Source organism: Bufo bufo, chromosome 7 (assembly GCF_905171765.1).
Source record: "Bufo bufo chromosome 7, aBufBuf1.1, whole genome shotgun sequence".
NCBI classification, from domain to species: Eukaryota; Metazoa; Chordata; class Amphibia; order Anura; family Bufonidae; genus Bufo; species Bufo bufo.
The window spans coordinates 87,234,575-87,255,070 of record NC_053395.1 but is presented as its reverse complement, the minus strand read 5'-3'; the positions used below and the strand labels follow the sequence as shown (position 1 = coordinate 87,255,070).

Sequence of the window (20,496 nt, the reverse complement as noted above, 5' to 3'; positions counted from 1 at the left end):
AGAACCTGCATTTAGAGCAGGTGCAGCACTGTGTCTGTCCACTAGATGATGATGATAATAGTCCACAAATAAGGGTAGAATGGGCACAAAGTACAGAAAGTTATAATAGTAGTAAGGGGGGGGGGGGGGGGCACCAGCACCACCAGTGGAAACCCCAGCAGCCGGACAATCAGGGATCCAGGTCCCAGCTGCACTCATCCTCCACTTCTTCCTGCAAACTGTCAAAGTGCTCACGGCCCCTCTCCTCTGACATGCATTTAAGGTTTTTTTTATTGTATTTAGCTGATATTATCTAAAACATTCTCACTATGCAGAACACCAGGGTTTAACGAGGCTGCTAAACTGGCTAAATTGAAAACTGCATCCTGAATGCATGTCAGAACTGCACTGTGTGCCATCGGCCTAAGGCCTCATGCACACGACCCTTGTTTTATTCCGTGTCCGTTGTTCAGTTTTTCGTGATTTTCTGCAGACCCATTGACTTTCAATGGGTCCGTTGAAAACTCGGCTAATGCACCGTTTGTCGTCCGTGATCCGTGGTTCCAGTCCGTCAAAAAAATATAACCTGTCCTATTATTTTCACGGAAAACTGTTCGCGGACCCATTCAAGTCAATGGGACCGCTAAAAAAAAACGGAGGGACACAAGATTGTCATCCGCATCCATTTTTTTCCTATCATTTGCATGGCAAACCTGTCTTAGATTTTTTTTTACTTTCCTTTATGTCTGGTGATCCTCCAAAAACGGATAACGGAACCCCATTTCGCGGAACGGAACACAACAACGGTCGTGTGTATGAGGCCTAAGACAGTGGTGCTGTATATTTCACTTAATAAGTTAATTTACTTAGTTTAAAGTCTGATCTGAGAGGTCTAATGGGGGGTCTCATATGGGGGTCTGAAGGTATAATGGTGGCCTGGAAGTCTAATGGGGGTCTGGAGGTCTAATGAGGGTCTGCTCTGAGGTCTGGAAGTCTAATGGGGGTCTCATATGAACATGGGACCAACACAGACGCCTTCAGCTGCCGATGGCCGAAGTTATGTAGAGGCGCCGTCCTCTACATAGCTTAGGCATATCCACCACTGATTCTATATGTAATACAGCTTCCTTGCTGTCTTACATTTAGACCATTTTCTATACCTAAACCATGTGTAGAAAATGATGGATGAGAGGGTCCAACCGACCCATCCCTTTCCCCACCGCAAGCTATGCCCCCTTTTTTTAAAACCTGGCGTAAGTGGGGAAGAAGTTGCAGATTCTGCTGCAGCACAAAAGTGGCGTATATCTGTTCATAAATGACCCTATTAGTGTTTATAAGAACACTGGATTTTTGTAAAAGGTTTCCTTTTATTCAGCAAGCATATACATTAAATCTGATCTATAGTACAGAATATACAAACTCATACAAGTGAAACGTTTATCATTTACTCAAAGTATTAATTGGTTTCGGAATCACTCTGTGCTTTAGTCCGATATTTCTGCCATGGGTGTTCGGTTTCTTCAGCATCCATCCATTCCAGCCAACGGGTGTAGTAGCCACGGAAGCCATCTATCTTCTCTAAGAACACATTCTTCTTCAGGTACTGGAATGGAAATAACCAAAGCTTAGTTACGACAACCCACAATGATTACCCGATTGGTTAACGCAGCTCTGTCACGTCTACTATTCTTCCCTATCCAAGGGTCACATGGAAGGGGATCCTGAACTCTGTGACATTTGGTTGTCGATGATTTACTTCATTATTTTTTATTCAAAAAGCGTCTAAACAGGATTCTGAGTAAATCATAGAGAACAATATAAACATTATCAGGCCTCTAATCTATCCTGCCTTCAGTGGCATAGAGATGGAGCTGCGGAAACTCGCAGGGGTGGAGGCAACCAGCAATTAGACTAACATTACACAATATAGTAGTGGTGGTGACTTTTCAAGAATCAAGAAGAAAAGAATTGGTAAACATAGTAAAATTCACAATGTGATGTAAAAAAGTGCTCCACTATCACAATCCAAAGCAAGCCAAGCTCATATACCATTAAAGCGGCTGTGCTGTCTTCAGTAATTCTGAATCCCTCATTTCGTTAAACATTGGTCTCATTAAAAGGAATCTGTCACCACGGCTCATGGCTGTAGTTTCTGTCCGCATCCGATCCACATTCTTTGTGGATCGGATGCGGACCGATTCATTTCAATGGGGTTGCAAAAGATGCGGACAGCTTTGTATGTCCAATCTGCAGCCCCGAAAAAAAAAAAATAGAAGATGTCCTATTCTTGTCCATTTTGTGGACAAGGATAGGACATTTCTACAGTAGTTAAAAAAAAAAAATGGTAGTGTGGCGAAACCAACCTCGCCACTGGGTTTTGGAGGGGCCTGGCTACCAGCCTCTTGCCCCATGATTATGGGCCTTCTCATCAGCCAGGCTTCCTTTGTTCACAAAGGACTTGTACTAACTTGAACCCCTGGTCTAATTCGTGCCATTTTTGGGAGGTTACATGACTATGTGTATTGAAAAGGGTGGGACATTGTATACGTTGAGTAGTGAGGTCTGTTCCATTGTCTCTCTGTGTGTATTGGCGATGTCCTTTGTCCTGAGAGATAATTGAATTACGTCTCGGTTGTCTCCAGGACAGAGGACACTGTGTATTCTCCTGCCTGTGATGATTGCATCAACCCAGAGTGAGGTAATTGTATCGCGGGCAGAGGGGAGGATTTTGTGTGGGAGTTTCTGAGTGTATTGTATGTGGTTATTGCCTGTTTTTACAAAACCCTGTGGGTGGTAACCTTGTTGGAAAATGTGTATAAATCAATGCTTGTGTGTTCAAATAAAGAGTTCCTGTTTTACCCTTTACCATGTTGAGGCTGGTGTTTGGGTAACTGATCGACACTGGGGGATTGCTATACGCTGAAGATTTGCTATACTCCCCTGGCATAACTACTAGCTCTTGTAAGAGCTGTTCCTGCTCTCGGGATTTGGGAGAGGTTCACCCACTGGAGCCTGGAGCCTTGTCGTAGGTCCAAGGTGGGTAGGAGACGGTGAGACCTCAACCAAGCTTCGGCGGTTCGTGGGGTCTGCAGCGCTTACGGTTTCAAGTGGAGTGCTTGGGGACCTCGGGAAGCATTAGGAGCATCTATCAACAGAGGTACCCAGTCGGGGTGCTAGGAGATCCGTTACAGGTAGTATACTATTGGCCCAGATCCGTGTTTTGTGTATCCGCAATTTGCAGGCTGCAAAATACTTATGGCCTAGTACTGCACATAAGGAGTCCAGATCGACATTTTTTAAAATTTTCCTACTGCCCCCTGTTCCCCCACTGTCAGCACTTAAAGCTGCGCTGAAATACTTAATCTGGACTCCTGTGTCCATTCAGAGCAATCCTGACAATGTAATTCAATGCAGCTTCTGATTGCTGATAGTAGAAGAATGGGGGGCAGTAGGAAAATAAATAATGATCTGGACTCCATATCTGCAGTACTGCTCATGTATTACTACAGTTAATAGTCCAAAATCGTGATGACAGATTCTCTTTAAAGTCAGCAGCCTCAGACAACCCCTTACTGCAGGTCTTGATGACTGCAACCAGGAATGGACTGAAGGTTTTCAGCCACTTGTAAATCCTATAGAAGGATTATTCACCTATTAAGAATGCTATTGACTTTAATGGTTCATGTACTTACTCGATCAAAGTTTGGTGGGTACTGCGCTGCAAATTCCAACTGACGGATCACCACCTCATTAGGTTTAACATTTCTGCTCCTCATGTCCCTCAGAATATTGATTAGATAGTCATAGTCTAACCGTTTGATGGCAGCATTAATCAGCGTGCTGTATACATTGTTATTTGGGTGGAATCCCGCAATCTGTAGAACAAGTTACCAATCAGACATGCCAAAAATCCTCTTGACAAAATAATCAGACGCTAAATATGCACCATAAACAGAAAACGTATGTCAATACCATAATGTCTTCTAGGAGCTGTAAACCTTCTTCTTTCTTAAGGCATGCCCTTGCAAGATTGCAAAAGGTATGCATGTTGGGTGCAATTCCTCTTTGTGCCATTGTAGGCAGCAGCTCCTGTAAAAAAAAAACATTCAGACCATAAGTAAGAAGCATGCACAGCAGTAAGGCTACTTTCACACCAGTGTTTTTGCTGGATCCTTCATGGATCAGCAAAAACGCTTCCATCGCGATAATACAACCATCTGCACGGACCCGGTTGTATTATCTTTAAAATAGCCATGAAGGATCCGTTCTGCACCACACCTTCCAGACTGCGGACCTATTCAAGTGAATGGGTCCGCACCCGTGAAACGGTATTCACACGGCCGGTGCCCGTATATTGTGGACCTGCTGTTTGCGGGCCACAAATAGGGGCACGAACCTGCTACGGTCAAGTGCATGAGGCCTAAGAGGCATCATGTGGTGGGAGACCATGTCACACTAAACCCCACCAACTTTTCTAGAAGTGGCAAAATTAGAGTAAAAGTCACATGTTTGAGCAAACAGAGAGAAAACTGGCGTACAGCTTTTCATAAATACCCCCTATATTTTAGTCATCCTATTAGGAACGACCTGCTCTAATGCAGCGTTGCCCAGTGTCTACCTCTCCAGCTGTTGTGCTGCAAACAGTGGGGGCACGGCTCAGTAACAGATTAACCTCTCCCATTATTATATAGACTCATGAGATAGTAAAAGGATGGCAGTTAAGCTTATGTGCTGCCTCTTCATTTAAAGTCTATGGGACTGACAAGGATGGCAGCATACAGCTCTCGGTAACCTCCATCAGTCCCATAGACTTGGAATGAAGTGGCAGTGCACATTCTTGACCGCCGCTCTATTCAAGCTCCTCCCTGGAGGGTTGCAGTGAGGAGGAATGGGAGACATGGGAACCCTGTTTCCAGATCTGTGTGGGTCCCATATAGCGAGCACAATCCTAATATGTTATAACTTCTTTTACTACTAAAGCTAAACCCTGTTGCTACCAATCAAGGCTGGCAGTATAACAGTGTATTCTGTAAAAAGTGGTTTTAAACAGTTTATGTTGTATTTTGAATATTTAAAAAATTCACTAGATATGCACTTACCAAAGCGGACTTTAGTTTCATAGTTTTACTTCGCTTCAACACCAAAGTGTTAAAAAAGGTTAGATCAGGCTGTATTCCATATGTACCAATAATGTCCAGTAGTGTAGCTTCTGACTCCACATCTGGTTTCACTACTTCAGCCAAGAGTGTAAAGGTCTTTATTGTAGGACATACTTTGTCTTCTTTCATTTTATGAAGAATGCCCCCTAAGTCACCAATCAGTGCAAGTCTGTCAAATGGGGTATGGACATTTGCAAGTGACACCATGTTATCTGTATTTATAGACAGGTCCAAGAGGTTTGGCAAATTACTGGAATCAAAAGATGGCACACTGGGAAAATGATGATCCCTACTCATCTCAGCAAGTTCCTGTGAACCTGCTAATTCCATAGCGGCACCATCACTGCCAGTAACACCACTAACGGATGAGGAACTGTCCAAGAGCAGCTGCTGCCTCCCTGACCCTTGACGGCCTTCTTTTCTTTTCTTGATCCCATGGCTTTTTCTGCCTTGCTCCTCTTTGCCTGCACCTAAACTCAATGGTACCAGATCCTTGGACTGGGTGAGTAAATGTAGAGCTTCAGCAGCATCACCAATGCCACAATCTCTGGTGGCACGAATAAGTAAGTTATAAGTGTTGATATCTGGTTTTACACCCATATGTAGCATCTGCCTCCAAAGCTGAAACACAAAATGTGATATACAAACACACGTAACACATACCTGTCAACTAAATAAAATGCAAAAATGTCTTCACCAGGTCATCAGAGATTCTTTACTGTAAGAGCAGTGAGACTATGAACTCTCTGCTACAAGATATTATGATGGTTCATTCATTACACAAGTTCAACAGCGCCCTCGAAAAATATAATATTCCAAGACATGGGTATTAAGGTTATGAGGATAGGATGTTGATCCAAGGATTTAATGTGCAAGGATACTAAAGATACTAAGGAAATATTGTGAGACGCCTGGAGTTCTGTAGGTTACAAACTCAATCAATCTAGAGAGAAGACTCAGCACACTTATATGCAATTGAGATGAATTTCTCTTAATTACATTCCTAACCAGTCTACTGTAGTCTCAGAACCTTGTATACTATCTGTAGCCACCACATACGGTGTAGAACACTTGCTCACTATTTTTTCAATGTTTACGTATCCAGGGGTATTTACAGGTAAGCCTACACATTATGGATATAATCTGGTCCATGCATGGTGCAAGGGTGTGTTGCTTTGATACATACCTGCAGAGCATAGAGGAAGCCCAGCTCTTCATCCTTTATGCATCCCATAAACAGAACATTGAATGTTTCGGGACCGGTGACACAGAGCTTTTGGGCCATTTCCTTAAAGTCAGAGAAGGGTTTGAATCAGGTTCACAATTGATTCAGCAATACGATTTAGTGAGAGTGCTAAGATTCAAATATGTGGATCTCTACCTGAGCAGTACACAAATGACCATAATAGTGGAACTTCACGGCTCCAGAGTCGGTAAGCCAAAGTTCAGACTCTGACTCCTGCATTTTATCACACTCTGAATCCTTCTTAAATGGCCAATAATTTAGTAATAACAAATTTCCTGTAGTAAAATGGTAACATTGGCTTTTTCTTACTATCATGTAAGTAATCAGGCTACTTAAATGGAACTTAAACCATATTTAATAGAATACCATTTCTGAATTTCCTGGCATTTTCTAAATTCCGGGAAGGAAATATGTAATGTACTATGCATTTAAAACACTGTTATACACTGAATAATGTAAACAAATCTATGAAATTATCCTCAGAAAAAAGTTAGAAAAGCTATATACAGTCAGGTCCATAAATATTGGGACATCGCCACAATTCTAACATTTTTGGTTCTATACACCACCATAACAGTGGATTTGAAATGAAACGAACAAGATGTGCTTTAACTGCAGACTGTCAGCTTTAATTTGAGGGTAATTACATCCAAATCAGGTGAACGGTGTAGGAATTACAACAGTTTGCATACGTGCCTTCCACTTGTTAAGGGACCAAAAGTAATGGGACAGAATAATAATCATAAATCAAACTTTCACTTTTTAATACTTGGTTGCAAATCCTTTGTAGTCAATTACAGCCTGAAGTCTGGAACGCATAGACATCACCAGACGCTGGGTTTCATCCCTAGTGATGCTCTGCCAGGCATCTACTGCAACTGTCTTCAGTTCCTGCTTGTTCTTGGGGCATTTTCCCTTCAGTTTTGTCTTCAGCAAGTGAAATGCATGCTCAATCGGATTTAGGTCAGGTGATTGACTTGGCCATTGCATAACATTCCACTTCTTTCCCTTAAAAAACTCTTTGGTTGCTTTTGCAGTATGCTTTGGGTCATTGTCCATCTGCACTGTGAAGCGCCGTCTAATGAGTTCTGAAGCATTTGGCTGAATATGAGCAAATAAAATTGCCCGAAACACTTCAGAATTCATCCTGCTTCTTTTGTCAGCAGTCACATCATCAATAATTACAAGAGAACCAGTTCTATTGGCAGCCATACATGCCCATGCCATGACACTACCACGATCATGCTTCACCGATGAGGTGATATGCTTAGGATCATGAGCAGTTCCTTTCCTTCTCCATATTCTTCTCTTCCCATCACTCTGGTACAAGTTGATCCTGGTCTCATCTGTCCATAGGATGTTGTTCCAGAACTGTGAAGGCTTTTTTAGATGTCATTTGGCAAACTCTAATCTGGCCTTCCTGTTTTTGAGGCTCACCAATGGTTTACATGTTGTGGTGAACCCTCTGTATTCACTCTGGTGAAGTCTTCTCTTGATTGTTGACTTTGACACACATACACCTACCTCCTGGAGAGTGTTCTTGATCTGGCCAACTGCTGTGAAGGGTGTTTTCTTCACCAGGGAAAGAATTCTTCAGTCATCCACCACAGTTGTTTTCCATGGTCTTCCGGTGTTGCTGAGCTCACCAGAGCATCCCTTCTTTTTAAGAATGTTCCAAACAGTTGCTTTGGCCATGCCTAATGTTTTTGCTATCTCTCTGATGGGTTTGTTTTGTTTTTTCAGCCTAATGATGGCTTGCTTCACTGATAGTGACAGCTCTTTGGATCTCATCTTGAGAATTGACAGCAACAGATTCCAAATGCAAATAGCACACTTGAAATGAACTCTGGACCTTTTATCTGCTCATTGTAATTGGGATAATGAGGGAATAACACACACCTGGCCATGGAACAGCTGAGAAGCCAATTGTCCCATTACTTTTGATCCCTTAACAAGTAGGAGGCACATATGCAAACTGTTGCAATTCCTACACCGTTCACCTGTTTTGGATGTAAATACCCTCAAATTAAGGCCTCCTGCACACAACCGTTTTTTCCCCCCGTTTACTGGCCGTTTTTTGCGTTCCGTATACGGTTTTTCTGTTCCGTTTAAAGATAGAACATGTCCTATTATTGCCCGCAAATCACGTTCCGAGTCAAGTCAATGGGTCCGCAAAAAAACGGAAATGCATCCGTATGTCTTCCGTTTCCGTTCCGTGAGGAACCGTCTATTGAAAATGTTATGCCCAGCCCAATTTTATCTATGTAATTACTGTATACTGTATATGCCATACGGAAAAACGGAACGGAAAAACGGAACAGAAACGGAAACACAACGGAAACAAAAAACGGAACAACGGATCCGTGAAAATTGACCGCAAAACACTGAAAAAGCCATACGGTCATGAGCAGGAGGCCTAAAGCTGACAGTCTGCAGTTAAAGCACATCTTGTTCGTTTCATTTCAAATCCATTGTGGTGGTGTATAGAGCCAAAAATGTTAGAATTGTGTCGATGTCCCAATATTTATGGACCTGACTGTATGTATGTCATAGAAATGCAGAGAATCATGTGCAAGTCTAAATGGGAATAGAAGAAACATGTAAGGAGTGGAGCAGCTATATTCATAGCTTGCCATGAAAGGGTTATCTGGGAATAAATCCCACAGCCCGCCTCAGCTATGGAAAGATTCATACTTACCTACTTTCCGCAGCTCCGGTCCTGTGCACTGGCTCCCGTGTTTCTCTTTTCCGGTCCGCGGCTTGTTTACTAACTCTCTGGCATGGGTATGATCAATGACTGGTGTCCACGAGAGACACATGACTGCTGAAGCCAGTTATTGGCCGCAGGAGCGCAGATGATCATGATGGTGCCAGGGACAAATTAAACAAGCCATGGACCAGAAGATGGGCACATGGGAGCCAGCATGCAGGACCAGTCTGGTATGACTCTTTCCAGAGCAGAGTCAGGCTGCGGGCACTAGTTAATAGTTACTTATTCCCAGACAACCCCTTTAACGCTGTCTTCCTGTTCTGAGATAACTGCATTTGGGGGGTACTATCTCTCCTTGGGAAGAGTGCCTTAATCAGCATGAGGAGACTTATAGGCCATACATGCTCCTGGGAAGAAAGGGATGCAAATGAGGTCTTAACAAGCTCTGCCTCTAATGCCACCAGATGTAAGGCAGCTGTCCTACAAGTCAAAGTTTGACTTTTTAAATAGGCCTTGAGACATGAATCAGATATTAAATAAGCAGGTACCTCATCTGCAGACAGCTATTTCGGGGTGATTGCCCCTCATCACTGCAGAGCAGAGAGAACTGGCTTAACTGGGTGAAATATTACTGTGACCCTGTCCTACTACTTCTCAGACATTATCCTATACATGACTAGAAAGGGAATATATTATGGCTGAATAGGACTCTGAACTCCACTCACCTTGAATATCTCAAAGCAATCTTGTAGTCCTGAATTCAGGGCGCAAACTTTAAGCAAACTTCGATAAGTGATGGGGTTAAGTTGGATGTTCTTATCCATCAATTCCTTTCGCAGTTTCAGGGCATGTTGTAGACCAGAGTCTTTCCATGGTGACTCAGCGCAGGCATTGAAGAGAGCAGTATACGTGGCATCTGTGGGTACCAGACCTCTCTTTTTCATCTAAAATTCGGACATTGAATCAGTATGTACTATATGTACTGTATTCTTCGCTCCATAAGACGCAGTCTTATGGGGCGAATACTAATGAAGCGCTTCCATTTTGGAAGCGCTTCATTAGTACCGGAGGACCGGGAAGAGGTGAAGGATCTGTAATCACCGCTTCCTGGTCCTCCGCTCGGCTGTCTGCTGTGCAGGGCTGCGCACCATGTGACCTCACGCCATGCGCAGCCTTCACAGCTGACAGCAGAGAACCAGGAAGAAGAGAGAGAGAACGCTGGTGGTGAGGAGCGGCGTCCAGGAGCAGGAGAGGTAAGTTATTTTATTTTATTTGCGCTGATGGCTGAAATGGGGGGCTGATGGCTGACACGGGGGGCTTGATGGCTGACAATGGGGGCATGATGGCTGACAATGGGGGCATGATGGCTGACAATGGGGGCATGATAGCTGACAATGTGGGCATGAAGGCTTGGCTGACATGGGGGGCTGATCTGAGGCATTGTTGGTCTGATCTGAGGTCTGATTACTATTGGGGGGTCTGATTGGGGCTGTGAGCTGAGGTCTGATTAACATTGGGGGTCTGATTGCTGGTTTGACCTGAGGTGTAATGGAAAATATTTTTTTCTTATTATCCTCCTCTTTACCACCGAACGCCGGTCACAGAGGACGCTGCTTGTGCCACAAACATCTTGACCCATGGGGACCACTACCAGCCGTTTTCATCTCAAAGGGGCACGCAAGTAGTAATGACAAAAACTATCTGATACTATACAGTATCACACATTCATCAGTGACGCTATATCAGAGTGATGTGGAGTGATAGTTATGACTTAAATAGTCCATATTGCTATATCATTAATATGGACCTGCGCTTTATATGTCATTTACTTGGCCTGGTTTGATTATTGAGGCATTGTTGCACTAAAATTTGACTGAAGGTTATATACCTGAATATATGGTGTGGTATACTTCAGCATTGGCCATAGTGTATTAGCAGGAGATGTGAGGGGTGTTTTGGTCTCCTATAATAATATTGTGACCTACTCCATTCATTCATTTATTCATTATCTTCTTGCTAATATTAACTGTCTGGATCATTGTATCAAATTGATTGACCAGCACCCTTTAGCTATTGGCCGGTTTTATTATATGTTTCTAGATTTCTCGGAATATCTACAGAGAAATATATAAAATATATCAAAAAGAAAATAAATTTATATATGTTTAATAATAATTGTAGTATTTCACGGTGATAGGTACTGTCTGTCAAATATGTCCCCTGATGAGCCTGACACCAACCAGGCGAAACGCGTAGGGACGCTATTGGACAATTGACTGTTTTGATTTATTATTTTTGTATATCACATATGGTAACTGGGTGTCATTGTCACCTATTTTTGGTATTTCTATACATTTATTATTTTCTTTGTTGTAGATTAGCCCAGGCGTTCACTCAGGGTTCCCTATTAGATAGTCATTCCCGTTCCAGGGTCTATTAGGGACACCAGGAGGTACGAGAGACGGGATCGCCCCTATCGGGGCGGCTATTCCGTAATTAGGCAGGGCTACTACAATCAGGGCTAGGACTAGGGCTACTGCCCCTAGCAGGTTTATTTACATCTACTAACCGGATTACTAACATTGCACTAATTAACATCTTACCTGCCCCGAGGTTATTATTTTATTTTCTTTTTCATCATTTATTATCTATTATATATGAAGGGTGTATTGATCTTATTATACGTTAATATTAAAAGTTATATTTTAGAATGATGATACTACTGTGAATTCTTGTGTCTTTGATCACGTTCTACTATAGAATTCCCTGAACAGGATTATGTTCAATCTGTGATAAATGACTATCTTCTTAAAATGTCCGCCGATGCCCTTACCCTGAGGCTAAGACCTCTCTCCCTAACTACCCAGAATTAATTCGGCTCATCTCGGAAACACGCAGCCTCACCCCAACCAATCGGCTTTCTCCAGACTTGAACACGCCCAACTCCTCCTGAGTAATCGCAAATTTCTATTGCGAATATTCTAATCGCGAATTTTTATCGCGAATATCGGCACTATCCCGGTCCGACGGTAGCGCGCACGCAGCGTTCGGGACTGCCCACTACTAAGTCCTCCGTCTTCTGTATATAGAAGATAGGAGACGAAGGACACCTAGCAACGCTGTTTTAGCCGCACCACTGAAATGCCTGGGGGAGGAAAGAAAATGCTGCAATTACTAGGTAATTTAATACCGATACAAATAAGGTAAACTTAGTCAGACCAATCCAATTACATTAAAAAAAATATGAGTTACCCTTTAACCTCTTCCGGACACAGGGCATACAAGTACGCCCTTATGTCCTGGTACTTAAGGACACAGGGCTTTACCTGTACGCCCTTGTGTATTTTCGATCACCGCCACGCGGCGGGCGGTGATCGGAACCCGGTGCCTGCTCAAATCATTGAGCAGGCACCTGGGGCAAATGTGCCAGGGGGTCCTGTGTCCCCCCCGTGTAGGCGATCGCAGCAAACCGCAGGTCAATTCAGACCTGCGGTTTGCTGCGTTTCCGGGTTATTCGGGTCTCTGAGGACCCGATAACCCGGAACAGGATGGTGATCGGTGGTGTGATTTTACTCCACCAATCACCATCCTTAGATCCTGAGTGGTGATGGTGACATCACCTCTCAGGATCGCCTCTGATTGGTAGGAGGGCGGGCCGGCGGGAGATTCAAATCATAGCAGCGCTCCTCTCCTCCTCCTTTTGTGTCCCGAGCCCGAGGAGAGAGGAGCGCTGCCTGCACGTGTGGAGGATCACCCCATCTGTGCCCCAGCACCCTTCCTTGCCCCCAGGACCCGATCTGTGCCCCAGCACCCCCCATCTTATCTGCAGGTAATTAGGGAAAGTCTAGGGAAAGGTTGGGCTAGGCAGGGAAAATAAAGGGAAAGTTAGTGGTAAAAAAAAGTTTTCTTGCATCATCCTAAGTAAGGTGTCTGGGGTCCACAGCACAGCTGTGTGACCCTAGACCCCCTAGGGGTGCTGCCGCTTGCCCCCCCCCCCCCAACTTTTTTGTGGCGCAGGCATTTTATTTTTATTTTTTTGTGTGCGTACGCTGACTGTGGCCGGCACTCTTAGCATCCGGCCACTGTTAGCACATCGCACACCCCACCGCTGATCAACTTCGGACGGTTGATCAGCGGTTTTGAATTTTTAAAAAAATGTTTTTTCACATTTTCCCCTTTTTTTTTTTGTTAGTCTTTCTTTTTTTTTCAGTTAGTTTTAGGGATAAGTACGTGAACACCCGTGCCCCTACACACACGCACACTGAATAAAGATTTACACGCACGCACACTCCCCTATGGCCCGCCGGATGTTCTCGGCCGAGGAGGCATACGCACAGCTTGCCTCTGAGTCCGAGAGTCCTAGTGAGGACATGGATGACCCCACTTTCCTGTTGTCATCCGCGTCCTCCTTATCATCTAGCGATGATGATGAGCCCCCAAGGTGGCGGAGACGCCGCCAGGCGGAGCAAGGGGACCACCATGCTAGGGACCCTGTGGCCCACCCTAGTACGAGAAGCTCTGGGGCTCGTACTAGTTTTCCGGCCCACCAGTTAAATCCACTGGAGCCCCCTGCCGGTGAACTTGTCTGGTGTACCCCAGAGCGATTTGAGCCCGTGATTCCTGAGTTTGTAGGCCAATCAGGAATCCAGATTTCCACAGTGGGCTTCACTGAATATGACTTTTTTAGTCTTTTTTTCAGTGACCAACTGGTAAATCTAATGGTGGAGCAGACGAACCTGTACGCCCAACAGTTCGTTGCTCAACACCCGGGCTCCTTTTTGGCTAGGTCCGGTGGCTGGACCCCGGTCAGTGCAGCCGAGATGAGGACATTTTGGGGCCTCGTGCTGCACATGGGCCTAGTCAAGAAACCTAGTGTCAGGCATTACTGGAGTGGGGACGTCCTCTACCAGACCCCACTTTACAGTACGGCCATGACACGTACCCGGTTTGAGGCCATCCGGAAATGCCTGCATTATTCAGATAATGCAGTATGTCCCCCCCCAAGGTGATCCTGCCTATGACCGTCTGTATAAGATACGGCCGGTCATCGATCACTTTGGGGACAAATTTGTACAGGCCTATGTACCTGGAAGGGAGGTCGCGGTTGATGAGTCTCTCATTGCGTTCAAGGGGAGACTCATTTTCCGCCAGTATGTTCCCTCAAAGCGGGCGAGGTATGGCGTGAAGCTGTACAAACTTTATGTGAGTACCTCAGGGTACACTTACAAGTTTCGTGTGTACGAGGGGCGAGATTCCCGTATTCAACCCCCAGAATGTCCCCCCACTCTGGGTGTTAGCGGGAAACTTGTGTGGGACCTTATGTACCCACTGCTAGATAAAGGTTATCACCTGTACGTGGATAACTTTTATACTAGTATCCCCTTGTTCCAGTCCCTCGTCGCCAGATCCACATCCGCTTGTGGGACCGTGCGGAAAAATCAACGCGGACTCCCTGCCCACCCCCTCCAGGTACCTATCCCCAGGGGTGAGACCCGTGCCCTTACCAGTGAAAACCTGTTGCTGGTCAGATATAAGGACAAGAGGGATGTCCTTGTACTGTCCACAATTCATGGTAACGGCATCACCCCTGTCCCTGTGCGAGGTACCGCGGCAACGGTCCTCAAGCCCGATTGTATCGTCGACTACAATCGGTATATGGGAGGAGTTGATCTCTCTGATCAAGTCCTCAAGCCATATAACGCCATGCACAAAACCCGGGCATGGTACAAAAAAGTTGCGGTCTACTTGGTGCAGGTTGCCTTGTACAACTCTTTTGTGCTGTCCCGGATCGCTGGCAACACAGGGACATTCCTTCAGTTCTATGAGGCAGTCCTCAAGGCCCTGATCTTTTCGGACCGGGAAAGAGCAGGCCGGAGTACCTCGGGAACTGGAGGCGCCCGGATCATCCCTGGCCAACACTTTCCAGGTGTGGTCCCCCATACTGGAAAGAAGGGACGAACCCAAAAAAAGTGCAGAGTGTGTCGCAGGAGGGGAATACGGAAGGACACCACTACTCAGTGCGACACGTGCCCCGATCATTCGGGCCTCTGCATTGACGGTTGCTTCAGGGAGTACCACACTTCCACACATCACCATGGTAAAAGATCATGTGATGACCGGAGTGACGTCGTCACAGGTCCTTTTCCTGCAATCAGCAAAGAAGGAGACAGAAGAGAAGCCGAGCTGCGCGATCAAGTGGACTAAGGTAAGTTTAATTATTTATTTATTTTTAACCCCTCCAGCCCTATTTTACTATGCATTCTATATTCAGAATGCTATTATTTCCCCTTATAACCATGTTATAAGGGAAAATAATAATGATCGGGTCTCCATCCCGATCGTCTCCTAGAACCGTGCGTGAAAATCGCACCGCATCCGCGCTTGCTTGCGATTTTCACGCAACCCCATTCATTTCTATGGGGCCTGCGTTACGTGAAAAACGCACAAAGAGGAGCATGCTGCGATTTTCACGCAACGCACAAGTGATGCGTGAAAATCACCGCTCGTGTGCACAGCCCCATAGAAATGAATGGGTCATGATTCAGTGCGAGTGCAATGCGTTCAACTCACGCATCGCATCCGCGTGGAATACTCGCCCGTGTAAAAGGGGCCTTAGACTTTAGAGATCCAAAAAAAATTTTTGGTATCAAAAAGGATAATACAGTCTAAAACCTAAATAATTGTAAAAAAGTAGACTTATTAGGTATCGCCGAGTCCGTAAGAATCTCCTCTATAAAAATACCCCATGACCTAACCCCCCAGATTAACACGGTAAAGCCAAAACAGCTATTTGTGGCACTTTTCCATTTCAATACGTTTTTTCCGGTAACAAAGCAAGGGTTAACAACCAAACAAAACTTAATATTTATTACCCTGATACTGCAGTTTACAGAAACGCCACATTTGTGGTCGTAAACTGCTGTATCACTAAAAGGCAGGGGGCAAAAGGAAAGGACCGACATGGTTTCTGGAAGGCCGATTTTGATGGCCTTTTTTATTGACACCGTGTCCCTTTAACAAAGTTTGTAAAATCAGTTTTGAATACCTTGAGGGGGGGTTGAAATCAGGGGGGTTGAAACAGGACACGGTGTAAATAAACCGGTCCATAAAAATCAGCCCTCCAAAAACCAAACGGCGCTCCTTTACCTCTACGCCCCGCCGTGTGGCCGTACAGTAGTGTACGGCCACATATGGGGTGTTTCTGTAAACAGCAGAGTCAGGGCAATAAAGATACAGTCTTGTTTGGCTGTTAACCCTTGCTTTGTTAGTGGAAAAATGGGTTAAAAGGGAAAATTTGGCAAAAAAATTAAATTCTCAAATTTCATCCCCATTTGCCAATAACTCTTGTGCAACACCTGAAGGGTTAACAAAGTTCGTAAAATCAGTTTTGAATACCTTTAGGGGTGTAGTTTCTTAGATGGGGTCACTTTTATGGAGTTTCTACTCTAGGGTGCATCAGGGGGGCTTCAAATGGTACATGGTGTAAATAAACCAGTCCAGCAAAATCTGCCTTCCAAAAACCAATATGGCGCACCTTTCCCTCTACGCCCTACTGTGTGCCCATACAGTAGTTTACAGCCACATATGGGGTGTTTCTGCAAACTACAGAATCGGAGTAATAAATATTGGAGTTCTGTTTGGCTGTTAACCCTTGCTTTGTTACTGGAAAAAATAGATTAAAATGGAAAATTTGCCCAAAAATCTAAATTCTGAAATTTTATCTCCATTTGCCATTAACTCTTGTGGAACACCTAAAGGGTTAACGACGTTTGTAAAATCTGTTTTGAATAGCTTGAGGGGTGTAGTTTCTAGAATAGGGTAATTTTTGGGTGGTTTCTATTATATAAGCCTCACAAAGTGACTTCAGACCTGAACTGGTCCCCAAAAATTGGGTTTTTGAAAATTTCAGAAAAATTTCCAGATTTGCTTCTAAACTTCTAAGCCTTGTAAATAACATCCCCAAAATATAAAATATCATTCCCAAAATGATCCAAACATGAAGTAGACATATGGGGAATGTAAAGTAATAACCATTTTTGTAGGTATTACTATGTATTATAGAAGTATGGCCTGGATAAGTCAAAGCGTTTTAAAGTTATCACCACTTAAAGTGACACTGGTCAGATTTGCAAAAAATGGCCTGGTCCTTAAGGTGAAATAGGGCTGTGTCCTTAAGGAGTTAATAATAAATGAGCACAGTATACAAGGCATGTAAACTTACTTACCTTTACTGCATTATGCTATTATAATGTCATAATGACTTATTTATACACCAGTAATTTAAGGGTTTTCCATGATAAAATATTATTATGTTTTGTCCTTAAAGGGGTTGTCCGGGTTCAGAGCTGAACCCGGAGATCCCTCCATCTTCACCCCGGCAGCCCCCCTGACTTGAGCATCGGAGCAGTTAATGCTCCGATGCTCTCCATTGCCCTGCGCTAAATCATGCAGGGCAAAGGCATTTTTAGGAGTTCCGGTGATGTACCGGGGCTCTCCATGGGGATGCCAGGAAGCCCGGTGACATCACCGAACACACTGCCGGGCGGAAGTTTCCACCCGGCAGTGTGTTATGATAAACAAAAGAGCCCTTGCCCTGCGCGATCTAGCACAGGGCAAGGGAGCACATCGCAGCATGAGATGCTCCGATGCTAGCCTCAGGGGGGCTGCCTGGGTGAAAAAAAGGGTATGTCCGGGTTCAGCTCTGAACCCGGACAAACCCTTTAAGCCATTAAGGTTCCTTTCACACAAGCGAGTTCCACGCAGTGTGTCATGGAGAGCACCCGTACTGAACTCCGGAGCACTGCTGTGGGTCGCATAGGATTACAATGATTTATGATGCTATGTAACCCTTACTGTTCTGGAATGTATTGGAGGGAAGCAGAGGAGCATGCCTGCAGCGTTTTGCTGTCTGCTTGATGAAACTGAGCCAAACAGTCCGTCCTGGCACACAATGTAAGTCAATGGGTACGGATCCGTTTTCTCTGACAATAGAAAAAGGATCCGTCTCCCATTGACTTTCAATGGAGTTCATGACTGATCCGTCTAGGCTATGTTACATATAACACAAACTGATCCGTTCATGACAGATGCATGCGGTTGTATTATTGTAACGGATACGTTTTTGCAGATCCACAACGGATCCGCCAAAAACGCGAGTGCGAAAGTAGCCTAATACTACACATGCTGTGCAATATGTGGACGTTCGCTGATTCCTTTTTAGAGGCTGGACCTATGACAATCATCTGATTGCCAGGCAGCTTCTTTTTGAGCGACGGTTCTCTAGACAATTACAAGGAAATAGAAACCAATAAATAACACTAATTGCAATAAAATTACAGGGACACGAGAATGTGATATAGGGGCCTGCAATACGTACATCTGAATACAGCTTGAAAGCCTTCTTAACATATCCAGCTCTCCCGCATCCTCCCATAAGAACCGTGTAGTTGCTTTCTGCAGGCGGTAGTCGTTCTTCTTTCAGCATGTTTACCTCAAAGAGCTCTAAGGCCTCTGCTAGCTGTAGACAAGAGATTAGATCTCTTTAGAGGAGTACACAAGGTAGACCTACATCCAGTGTTATAAGCTGTGTAAAACATACAATAAGCAAAAGTATACCTGGACCCTCTTTTCCTATGAATTAGAACGGGGACTGTCGGGCAGTCCCCATATGTACAAAGTTCTCAAAAAAAAAGTCTCAACATTTTTTTATATTATCCCACAGAAGAAAGGAATAAGAAGTGATGGGGTTGTTATGACATCCAGAAACAGAGACGTCACTCAAGAAGCAGAGGGAGCAGGTCAGCACCGTTGATGGATGTTATCTGCATGCAGGAGAGATGCAAAGACAGCCGTGGAGCGATCTGGAAGGAAACTGGGGTTGGGAACCATGTATTATTAGTATCGCCGTTCCGGGTATTGTAGGGGGGTTGTTCAGTGTTGGATAATGGAATTAAGCAAAGGTCAACATTTCCTAAAGTGCATTACATAACATCCTCTATGTGTCTAGCAGTGAAGTCAAGACGTGAATAGAGCAGTGGTCATACAGGTGCAGTACCGCTACATTCACACAGGGTTTTCAGGGATCCCCATCCTTGCGATCAGACCAGGCATGATCATACATTTTCACCTGTCCTGTGTATAAGTGATGTATGTCACTTGTGGGCCAAACCCTTAAAGGGGTTTTCCACTAAAAAAAATGTTTTTATCAAGTGCCAACAGCATGGGCCCGGAAACAGGAGATTCATAAATACCTGATTAGATATGATTAGTAAATGTGCCCATGGAATGTTTAATAGCGTGTCAATAAAAAGTGTATTATTCCATGCTGTGACATATTCCTGCGATAACCCCTTTGAGTTTACTATTGTCCCCCCAAAAAATTACATTTGGACAATACAACTGCACATTCTTTGCCACATTCAAACTATTGCTAAAAATAATTGTATATAGAGTAGGAAATCTATTTTCATGTTTGCCCCCTTGCAGACCTGCTGTTCAGATATTCTCTGTCCCACTGCAGACCGCGTACACGGGCTCCAGATGGCGACCAAAACGGTCGCCAATGCACCTTAAAATTTGCAGATGGCGACAAGATGCGCAGCCTAGTATCAATTAAAGAACATGGCATGGCCGCCACTGCCACCAATGGGGAGATAGCAGGGAGGAGAAGGGGAGGAGCTGTGGCCACTACGCCACTAATGAATGTAAAACATATTAATACAATTATAGGCAGCAGTATCACAGACCCGGCCTCAATAACAGGGCATGCAATACGCTGCAATTAGCCCCTCAGGTGCCAGATCTGAGGGGTTAATTGCCGCGGATCACATGCTCTGTTATTGAGGCCGGGTCTGTGATACCGCTGCCGACACTTGTATAAATGACTTAAAGAGGACCTTTCATGGGTCCACAGAATATGAACTTAGTAGCAGGCTACATAGAGCGGCGCCCAGGGATCTAAGTGCACTTACTATTAATCCTGGGCGCCGCTCGGTTCGCCCGCTGTGGCCCCCGGTATTTTCAACATTCAGAGCAAAGAGGAGGGGTCACCAGTGTCTCTCTTTCTCCCTGACAGCAGCGCTGTCCAATCGCAGCTCAGAGCCAGGGAGTTTTTTTTTCTCCCTGGCTCTAAGCTGCGATTGGACAGCGCTGCCGTCAGGGAGAAGGAGAGACACTGGCGACTCCTCCTCCTTGCTCTGAATGTTGAAAATACCGGAGGCCACAGCGGGCGAATGCCGCGACGCCCAGGAAAAATAGTAAGTGCACTTAGATCCCTGGGCGCCGCTCTATGTAGCCTGCTACTAAGTTCCTATTTTTTGGACCCATGAAAGGTCCTCTTTAATTACATTCATTGGTGGCGCACTCCTATATGTAGTGCTGGCTCACTACTGTGACCTGCGTCT

General features: G+C 44.7%; 1 protein-coding gene across 4 annotated transcripts in view; it reads right to left on the bottom strand.

Annotated features, from left to right (window-relative positions):
* Positions 1–1,339: 1,339 nt before the first annotated feature.
* PTCD1 (pentatricopeptide repeat domain 1) overlaps positions 1,340–20,496 on the bottom strand; it is a 23,739-nt gene continuing 4,582 nt past the window's right edge. For all 4 annotated transcript variants that reach the window (XM_040439436.1, XM_040439435.1, XM_040439438.1 and 1 more), the window contains 7 exons: positions 18,471–18,611; positions 9,820–10,038; positions 6,325–6,426; positions 5,079–5,759; positions 3,952–4,068; positions 3,672–3,854; positions 1,340–1,582 (listed from right to left, as the gene is read on the bottom strand). In XM_040439436.1, the coding sequence (XP_040295370.1) occupies positions 1,436–1,582; positions 3,672–3,854; positions 3,952–4,068; positions 5,079–5,759; positions 6,325–6,426; positions 9,820–10,038; positions 18,471–18,611 (1,590 nt within the window). In that variant the 3' untranslated portion in view covers positions 1,340–1,435. The remainder of the gene's footprint in view (positions 1,583–3,671; positions 3,855–3,951; positions 4,069–5,078; positions 5,760–6,324; positions 6,427–9,819; positions 10,039–18,470; positions 18,612–20,496) is intronic.